We start from the raw sequence: 9,649 nt of genomic DNA, 5'->3' as shown, positions 1-9,649 counted from the left end.
GACACAGCGTCTCCAGGCCCTAGGCCAGGCAGGGGTGGGGACTCACCTCTGAGCTTCCGGAGCTCAGAGGTCTGAAACTCATGGGAACCCCGCCCAGGGTGAGTCGGCAGGAGAAGACCAGGCCCTGGGGAGTTAACTTGCAGGAGCCCCTCCAAGTCCAGACAAAACCAGCAGAGCCGCCAGCCCTCGGGAACCAGGGCTGTTCCAGAGTAGCACAGGGGAGGCCTCCTTTCCTCTTGTCAGCAAGCTGGACGCTGGGGCCTTCCTCAATTTGGGGCATCGGTGTGAGGGCTTGGAGGGCCATATGGACTTGGACAGCCCTTGGCCGGGCCCAGGCCGGGCAGGGTTGGCTCCGTGAAGGCAGCCGGCTGTGAAGGCCGTGGGCATCCGTGAGCCTGGCTTTCTGCAGCCCCTTCCCAGACCCGCCTCACCCGGGAAGCTTGGCACACACTGGCCTCACGAACCCTCATAAATCCGGGCAGCTCTTCCCAAACGCTGCTCTTGGCAGGCCCTGGACGCAGCTCCCCAGCGCGGGGCGAGGGACGCGCCCTGGACTGCAGCCACGCGGGCGGCTGGGCTGGCAAGGGGATGGGGTGTGCGCCCCCCTGCCCGCGCCGCCCCATTAAAATTACAGAGGCAGCTGCCTGGCGTATCTCGGTTCTCATGAGAAGTATAATCTCCCTCTCAACCCTCTCAACCCAGCCGAGTCTGCGCAGCTCAGAAGTGGGCGCCTCTGGGCCTGCGAAGCCCCCACACGAGCCGCGTGTACGGGAAAGACCCCTCGCTTGTCGTCGCTCCCACAACCGTCTCTGCCTAGAAACCCTTTCTGCCCACCAGACAGCCCTGCCCAGAGCCTGCGGGGCGGCTTTTATCCAGCTCCCGGCCTGGCTCCGAGCCAGCACCCGAAAAATGCCGTCAGCCACCCAGAGACCAGCTCTGGGATTTGCCCGGGAGGAAACCACCGCCTGAATCTGGCTCATCTGGACCCGTTTTGCCTCCTGAGGAGCCCCCCACCACCCGCAGGAAGATGGAGGGTGGTTTGGCCAGCCGGCCTCTCCCCGGGGAGCCTGGGGCTAACCCTCACAGAGCCCCCCTTCAAAACGGGAGCCCCTCGGTCTTGGAGGCCCACAGCTCCCAGGCTTACAGGAAGCAACACACAAAATGCAGCCCACGTAGATAAAAAGCATTTTTTAATTTTTATCAAATCAATCTGTACAAAAGTTAGCGTTACTTGGTCAGAAAGGAGCGAAACACAGCAGGTAAGTGACAGCGAAAGTTCGAACTTGACACCAAAAAATAGATTGCATAAAAACGAGTTTGCTGCAGCCCCCTGCCCCCACCCCCAGGAAGACATATGCAAAAGAAAAAAAAACTTTTTGTTCTAGAAAAAGGTAGGAAAAAGTAGAAAAAGTAAAAAGAAGCAACATCTCAGATGTACTTAAATTTACAAAGTTTTAAAGGCACAATTTTCCAGGAAGTAGGCGGTTATCATCGCTCAGCGCACAGCGGAAGCAGAACAGGTAAATCCGGCATTTTTCTTCTAAAACTAAGAATCTAAAAACGCTTAGTGGAAAAGGTTCTAGTTTCACAGCTTGTAGGTGGCGCCTGGTTCCTAAGAGCCGAGATTAATGCGTTTCTGGAGCCACCGAGTCCCAGGAAATCCCCGCCTCCACCACTTGGCACGGCCGCTGGCAGGGATGAAATTCAGTGGCACTCTGCCTCCTAAACCTTGACTTAATGCCCGTGCCAGGGGTACCCTGACCTGATCAGAGAAACCACAAGACAAGCCCCTTCTCCTGCCTCGGGGCTCCGGCCATCTCCGGGGGACCCGGAGCTGGGGCCCTGCCACTCGGAGCAGGGACCCCCACCCTCTGCCCCGCCCACACCTCACCCTCAGCTCTCCGGCTTCTGTTTCATCTTAAACTCTACTCTCTGCACAGATTATTTCATTAATTAAAGATAAAATAACACAGAACATAAATACATTTTAACAGCTTTCAAAACAAATCAAACACATTGAAGCTTCAAAAATAAAAATTAAAAAAAATAATAAAATAAAAAGAGAGAAGTGTTAATCACAGCCAAACCTTGCTTGGAAGAACCCTAACTACAAGGAACACCTCCAGTCTAATGGGCTGGTCCCAGGAGGTGATCCCTCGGATGCCTCCCGGCCACGGGAACGTCATCCGTGGGCCCTGCGAGTTCTCAGTACCAAGGCTGGCCAGGTTCTCGGAGCTCGGGGGGCCCGGAGCCCCCGTGCGTCTTCCCTCTTTTTGTCTTTTGTGCCGTGGCTGCCGCTTTGCAGCCACGGAGAGGCAACACCCAGGCTCCCATGCCTGCTTCCAAGCCGCAGTCCCCGCAAAAAGAGAGGGAAGGGAAGGAGGGCTTTGTCTGTGGATGGGGGTCTGGGAATCTGGAAGCAGAGGGGGCTCATTCACACAGCCTGGCTCCTCATGGACCTCGGCAGGCACTTGACGCAGCCGCGACTCCTGCCCTCGCTGCACCTTCCGAGCCCCTGGAGGCCTCTGTGTCTCTGCCGGGGCGAGGAGGTCCTCGGCTGGCGCCCCTCCCGCGGCCGCACCCTCAGGGTCTGGTCAGGGTGGTGTACACGGGCTGCTCCCAGTTACTGGGGGGGCTGTGGGCGGGCGGCACAGACAAGCCCCCGAGCAGAGGCGAGGCGTAGGGCCGGCGGGGCGAGTGGAAGTATGGGTACTGGTAGAGGCCAGACGGGTAGCCAGGGAACGGGCCGTAGTAGCCGGGCGCCTGCAGGTCGGTGTAGTCGCACTGCGAGCTGGTGAAGGAGCTGGCGGCCGCGGCGGGGGCGGCGGTGGTGACGCTGGCCTGCGCGCTGTAGGAGCCGTAGTCGGTGTGGCCCGGGGAGCCGTGCGACTGGTCCCCGTAGTGCCCGGGGCTCAGCTGCTCCGTCTTGATGTGCGGCCGTGGGGGGCCTGCCTCAGTGGGCGACGCGGAGGCCGATGGTGTGCCCTTGTGAGCCCACACGGGGGATGCCCCGATGCTGGCCGCCCCAGAATGCGAGTAGGACGCGCCCCCATAGGAGCCGGCCGCCGCGGGCTGGCCAGGCTCGGCGGGCAGGGCCGAGTGGCCGTTGAGGGGCAGGTACTGATCGAACTCGTGGACATCGAAGGTGTCCATGTTCCCGATGACCTCACTGCTCAGCTCGGAGATGTCCACGTTGCTGAAGTCGATGTTCTGACGCCCGCTGTCCACCAGGCGGCGGCCTTCCAGCTTCAGCTCCTGCTTGCCCCCATGGTGCAGGTCAGTCTTGGGGGTGGTGGGCGGGGTGGGCGGCCCGTGGGTCTGCCCTGGGGACAGAGCACATTTCAAGGATGAATGCCCCTTCTGTAGGGGGCGGCTGGGCTGGCGACACACACATGGGAGGAAAACCCGCCCCGCTAACTGCCGCAGGTAGGAATCAACGGCTTTTTGTTCCCGTTTATTTCCCAGAAATTCCAGCAAAGCCAGACCCAGACCTCACTCCGCAGCCAAGGAAATTCCGTTAAGCACTGTTCTAGGGGAAGACCTGGGGCCAGGGAGGCCCCGTCGTGACCACCAAGGTGGGGGTGGTGGGGAGGAGAGGAAGCGCCCAGTCCCCCACCCATGGCAACCACAGGGTCCACACCAAACCTGTCTCCCCAGGCCCACTGCTTTTGCCAGCTCGACTGAGACTGCTCAGCTGGCCGGGATTCCACCCAGGTCAGTCTGATCCTGAAACTGAGCTGCTGACCACCAGCCCAGCAGCATGAGTGAACCCGAGGTCAGAACCAGTAAAAAGGCCAGGGGAGCAGAAAGGCCTTCCTGAAGGACAGAAAATGCCCAGGTCACAGGGCACTGGGCCAGGATGAGCTCTGAGGCGCCCAGTGTCAGAGGAGGCCGAGCAGGCCCCGTGGGTGTTGGAATAGCTGCCTCTCGCGGCTATGGGGCTTTCTCAGGGGACCCGGGGAAGGCCTGGTTCTCTTGAGGGCTGTGACCTGCTCACTGGCCCCAGGAGCCCACCTGTGTGGTCACTGTGATGGTGCGCGTCCCCCAGGCCGGCGTCGGTCTTGTACACGCCGCCCGGGTGGTGGCCCAGCTCAGCTCCCGAGTCCGAGTCGCTCTGGCCAGTCTTCACGCTCTTCCTGCGGCGCGGCTGGTACTTGTAATCCGGGTGGTCCTTCTTGTGCTGGACACGCAGCCGCTCCGCCTCCTCCACAAAAGGGCGCTTCTCACTCTCACTCAGCAGGCTGCGGGACAGAGGACAGGGGCGGGATGAGCAGGCGGCCGGCACCGCACCGATGAGCCTGGGAGGTCCAGGGGAGCTGTGTGCCTGCCTGCGCCTCTCTGGGGGTGGGGGCCCTAGGCCGTGCGCCCCTGCTCCAAGGATGGGCGGGAGTAAGCCCGGGGCGATCGGTGGAATGAGCCAGGAAAGACTCAGGTCCTCCCGCTTCCATCTTCCCCCTCTTACTTCCCCTCCCTGAGCCTGTTTGTTCCCTCCCTTTGGGACTTTCTAAGGCAGGCGGGTGCAGAGGCCAGGACCCAGCTGAGCATACACTTGGACAAAGGGAGGCTTCCTGGGAGCCAAGCTGAGACTCCGGGCAGCTTGGCTTCCCAGGGCTCCAGAAACACTGGCATGACCCAATGGTCCTCACTGAGGCTCACACACCGGCCCCTCATACCCTTCCAGAGCTCCCCTCTAACTGCCTATGGGCCAGGGTCTGGGGGCACAGCACCAACTGGACAGGGGCAGGAGCACAGAAGACACAAACACAAGGTCTGAGTGCCCACTCGCAAGGTGAGGGGCAGGAAAGGGGACCAGTGCCCTGACCCCAAAGCCGTCCACTGTCAAGCCCAATAGAGAGCATTTGGTGGGGGTGGGCTGTCCCGAACCAACAGCAGTACTGTCGCCGAGGCCCACTACCGCCGTAGGGCAGCTACTTTCTACAGAACGGCCAGACTCATCACGCCAGCGTGGGCAACCGCGCTGGACACCCTCTGAGTTCTCCTCTGCCCCCGCTGAGGGTGCAGAGGTTGAGAAGAGGGAGAAGCTGCAGGGAGATGCTGGCGGGCAAACCACACCCTTCCATCTGCCTCTAGACTCCTGCATTGGGGTGGTTCTGGCGTCATTACTAAGGAGAGGGCACCTCCAGAGATGGGTCCTGCTTCTACAAAGAGGCCACTTTCCACTGGGAGGGACAGGCCTCCAGGCTCTGGGGCCATTCACAGCTGAGGTCCCCTAACGCAGCCTGCCAGTCATGGCCTAGAGGGGCTTGTTTCTGGACTCCGGGCATGTTCTCCGGCGCACACTCCTCCCGCTGCCCGCTGCCTGCCCAGTCTGTCCTGTACCCCGCACCCGACCCGGCTGGCCAGATCGGGTTTTTCCACTAGGACTCGCCCTGGGAACAGCCACTGGGAGAAGGGCCGAGGCCGGGCGCTGCGCCACCTCCCAGCTCCAGGCACCCCAGGGCCCGGTCCCCGCCCCCAGCCTGAGGACAGGCACTCACCGCCACAGCTTGCCCAGCGTCTTGCTGAGCTCGGCGTTGTGCAGGTGCGGGTACTGATCCGCCAGCTTGCGGCGCGCCGCCTGCGCCCACACCATGAAGGCGTTCATGGGCCGCTTCACGTGCGGCTTGGCCTTGAGCGCGCCGCCGCCGCCGCCACGCACGGGCATGGGCACCAGGCTCCAGTCGTAGCCCTTGAGCACCTGCGACACGGCGTCGCGGATGCAGGCAGGGAAGCGCTCATCCGCCGCCTCGGCAGCGTCGCCCCGGCCGCCGCCCCCCGCGCCCGCCGCGCGGCCCAGACCCTCGGAACCGGTGGGCGAGGGCGGCGCATCCGAGTCCGAGTCCTCCACGTGCGACATGGAGCTCGCAGTGCCAGACGGGCTGCAGGGCGGCTGGGCGCGGGCCTCGCTCATGTCCAGCATCGGGGCCGCGCGCGGAGAAGCGCGCACCAGGGAGGCGCACCGGGTCGATGGCCGCTGCGCTGCAGCCGCTCTGGGATCCGAAGTTGCCGTGCTGTGACCCGACCCCAGCCCGCTCACAGCCGCCGCTGCCGCCGGAGATCGGTCCCCGCGGGGCGACCCGCAACAAGTTTCTTTAAGCAGCGGCCACAAGGCTCCGCCCTCCGCCCGGCTCCCCATTGGCCGGCACGCACCCCACTGTCGCCGGGGGCGGAGCTTGGCCGCCCCCCGCCCCCTCCCCCCACCTTAAAGAAAGCGCCGCGATTCCCGCGGCGCCCCCGCCCGCCCCGCCTGGCGCCGCACCACGTGGGGCCGGCGCGCCCGGCAGCCGAGGATCGGAGGCCGGACTGTGCATCACGCCGCGGGCCCCTCTTCCAGAAGGGGAGGGAAGGGGAAGGGGGCAGCGGCGGGGAGCGCCGGGCGCTCGGGGCGCCCTGTGCCTGCCGGGGTGCTCGGCGGCGCTCCCTCTGCTGGCGCGTCCGGGCCCCGGGCCCAGCCCCCAGCCCCCTGCCCCCGCTGCCCGCTGCGCGAGGAGGCGGGCCCTCAGAAGCCGCCCCCGCCACCTCCCTCCCAGGCCTGCGTCGAGCCCCGACGTCTTGCCCACAGGCCAGAGGCGCCGGGGTCAACTGCCCGCCAGCCTGCGGCCCAGGGCGGTGGTCGGCTCCCCGCCCGCAAGGCCGGCGCGAAGTGGAGGAGCCTCCCGCGCGCCAGTCTGCACGCCGCGCACGTCCAGGTAACGCGCGCTCAGGGGACACGGCTCGGAGCTGGGCGACCTCAGGACCGGTCCCGTCCCGGCGTGGAAAGTGCGGCGGGGGCGCGGCCGCGGGAGCAGAGGCGGCCAAAGTGGGCGGGAGCGCTGGGCGGGGCCTGGGCTGACCCTCGCTGCCGAGTCCCTAGGGCGGCCTGGCGGATGGCGTGGCCGGACGCGGGGGCCCAGGGCCTTTCCGGACGTGATCCGGGGGTTGGGGGCACCGGGGCCGTCCGGCGGGGCGGTCCTGGGTGGTCTGGCGGAGGCGGAGGTCGCTCCGGGCGCCTGGAGTGGAGGAGGTGGGCGCGCCAGCCAAGGAGAGAAGGGGGCGGGGTGTGCCGCCCTGGTGGGGACCGCGGGGTCGGAGAGGGGACATTTCCCCGGAGGCAAGCGCCGGGCCGCGGCTCCGAGTCCCCGCCCGAGGCCGCCCCCGCGAGTTGGCCGCGGGCCCGGCGGTCCCCGAGGGCGGCTCGGATTCTTTCGCCAAACCCGCCCTGAGACGACGGACCAGCCGCCCAGGCTTCGCCAGACTGCACCCCTTGGGCAGCCAACTCTGAACGCGCCTGTCTCCGAACTTGGGGCCCGCCCGACCCGAGTGACTCAAGGCAAGGGTGCCCAGTCCGCAGCCACGCACCTCCAGTTCGGGTCATGATTCCCTGACTAGCAGCGGTGCAGCCTAAGGAGTGGAAGGGGCTGGCGGTTAGCTCCAAATTGAAAGTCGGTGATGCTTTTACCAATCTGAGGGCTGCCGCTGAGCCTCTGACCCTTGCAGGGAGAGCCTCTTGCCCTCTCCCCACTCCCTTAGCCAGACGGTGCCCCCAGTGCCTGGTCCCTCCCCCTTCCTACCCACAGAGCCCGAGCATCTGGGCTGTGACCCCCTTAGAAATGAGGATTCTGCACACTTGGCCTTGGAGAAGACCTAGTTTCAGGCAGACGGCAATAGGGCGCCGGGGGCTGCCTGGACCCCACAGCCTCACATCTGGAGCCGCTGGCACCAGGGCCCAGAGGCAGGTCCCCGCCACCTTTGGGTCAGGGACGGGCTGCCCCACTTGACCCGGGTCAGTGACCCTGACCTCCAGTCTCCCAGGAAAGCACCCTGAGTGAGGCGCCTTGCTCTAAGGGCGCTGGAGAAGGCCCCAACGATGGAGGGAGAGCCGGCCTCCAGAGGGGCCTGTCCCTGCGCTTCCCCTACCGTCGCCTGCCCATCTCTGCAGAGTCACATTCCGCTTGTCGTGGTGGCTTCCTTCCTGAGGCCCTGCCCTCCTCTTAGGGCCCCACCCTACAGCCAGAGGCCCAAGCGGGGGGGGGGGGGGTACCCCAGGGCAACCGCTGGACTTCTGGCCCATAGGGACCCAGGCACCCTGTAGACATGGGGTTGACGTGGGGGGAAGGCAGCGGGGATGACAGACCTGCCCTAGGGACCGGATCCCACCCCCCTGTACTGGGTGTGCCCTTGGGCACCAGGTCTGTGTTTCCATGAAGAGGAGAATGGAGCCCAGGCTACGCTGGGCACACTGGGCAGGGTGGCCTCTCTCTGCTCCCACCGACCCGTGGAGGGGCGCTGCACAGCTAGGACACAGACCAGTGACCACTGGGGCCCCTGGAGGAAAATAGTCTGAGCTAGAGGAGCCCAGTGCCTGACCCAGGCCACAGCATGTGGCATGCGGCCACCCTGGGCGCCCCCGGGCTGCAGTGGCCGGGACCGACACAGTGCTGTGGGCAGCTTGTCGCGTATGTGCAGGTCACCGTTCCCCGTGACGGGGCAGCAGACCCCTGCCCAGGCTCGGCTCGTCCCGGCTGCTGATGCCCAGGAGTGCCCCCAAAGCCCCCTGGCTGGCGTGAAGGCTGTAAAATTCTCCGGGTGCGCTCCAGCCCCACCCATGGTGCTGACCTGGGTTCGTCTCCTGAGCTGCCAGGCAGCCCCTGAGTGGACCCGGGATGAGGCCTGCAGAGGAGGCGGGGCCACAGCTGGTTCCTGTACTGATGAGGCACCCACTGTGTGCGGCGGCCTTTCTGGGCAACACACAGTCCCAGCCCAGAAGGTGCTGGCGTCTGAGGAGGGCCAACACACCAAGCTTCGAGAACTCACCATGGGTGGGCATGGGTGTGGGCGGGGTGGTCCAGGAAGGCAGCTCTGAGGAGGTGACAAGTTGAGCCCTGAAGCTTCTGACTGATCAGAGAGGAAAGAACATGATGGGGAGGGGACACGGAGCATGTGCCAAGGCCTCGGGGCAGCAAAAAGCACCAGTGGTCTGTGAACACAGCGAGGTGGGGGCGGCTCCCAGTTCCCCTCCTGGCCCCCCGCCTTCTCTTAGCTCTTCCTTCCTGTCCCGCCCACCCCAGTCCACACGCTGCACCTTTACGGAGTGGGCTGTGCCGTTTCAGGGAGATGATCTGAAAGGCCAGGTTTGGAGCAGGACCCTGACCCTCGACCACCAGCCTGGGAACACTGATGTAAGCAAGGTTTCTGGGCCTGCATCCCCTGGCAGAGGCTCCAGGGCCCTGCAGAAAAGTGAATGTGGGCTGCCACGCGCCCCCGTGCCTATGAGGCCTGCCAGCGGAGGGCTGGAGAGCTGCAGGGCAACCCCTTCCAGGTCCAGAGACCCCCCAGCCCACCCACCGCAGCTGCCGGACCTGCTTGGGAAGTCCCTGTCTGAATGGGCCGCTGAGGGTCCCAGGCCACTGCAGAGAAGGGCACCCTGCCTGTCCCCGCCCATCCCCTGGCTAGCTCTTCTCGCCTACGGTCAGGGAAACCATGTCTGTAGTTGGCCTGGAGGGCCGGCCATGTGGGCCCCTGAGCTCCAGCGGCCGTGTTTCCTCTGTGTGTCCGCAGCCCCGGCCTGGGCCTCCTGGCAAGCGGCCCGAGGCAGTTGGCATGACATCCTGAGAACCCCAGCTGAACCTCAGGGATTAATTGGTACTTTTAATTACTGGCCGGGCTGCAG

The 9,649-nt window shown here is 65.0% G+C and overlaps 1 protein-coding gene across 1 annotated transcript; it reads right to left on the bottom strand.

Annotated features, from left to right (window-relative positions):
* Nucleotides 1–1,173: 1,173 nt before the first annotated feature.
* Nucleotides 1,174–6,743, bottom strand: SOX8 (SRY-box transcription factor 8). The gene is made up of 3 exons (XM_069570456.1): nucleotides 5,499–6,743; nucleotides 4,015–4,241; nucleotides 1,174–3,323 (listed from the first exon to the last, which is right to left on the bottom strand). Exons 1-3 carry the CDS (start codon nucleotides 6,134–6,136, stop codon nucleotides 2,584–2,586), a joined length of 1,605 nt encoding a protein of 534 aa, XP_069426557.1. The 5' UTR covers nucleotides 6,137–6,743; the 3' UTR covers nucleotides 1,174–2,583.
* Between the last annotated feature and the right edge of the window lie 2,906 nt (nucleotides 6,744–9,649).

This window comes from Ovis canadensis, chromosome 24 (assembly GCF_042477335.2).
Source record: "Ovis canadensis isolate MfBH-ARS-UI-01 breed Bighorn chromosome 24, ARS-UI_OviCan_v2, whole genome shotgun sequence".
Taxonomy (NCBI): domain Eukaryota; kingdom Metazoa; phylum Chordata; class Mammalia; order Artiodactyla; family Bovidae; genus Ovis; species Ovis canadensis.
Note: the sequence above shows the minus strand (reverse complement) of the source record. Positions and strands in the feature narration are given on the sequence as shown.

What these genes read in the sequence shown, in the direction of transcription:
- SOX8 (XM_069570456.1), bottom strand. Translation starts at nt 6,136, where the DNA reads ATGGGGAGCCGGGCGGAGGGCGGAGCCTTGTGGCCGCTGCTTAAAGAA. An exon ending in ACGCTGGGCAAGCTGTGGCG is followed by an intron (nt 4,242 to 5,498) that starts GTGAGTGCCTGT and finishes TCTGTCCCGCAG; the next exon opens with CCTGCTGAGTGAGAGTGAGA. An exon ending in CCATCACAGTGACCACACAG is followed by an intron (nt 3,324 to 4,014) that starts GTGGGCTCCTGG and finishes CTCTGTCCCCAG; the next exon opens with GGCAGACCCACGGGCCGCCC.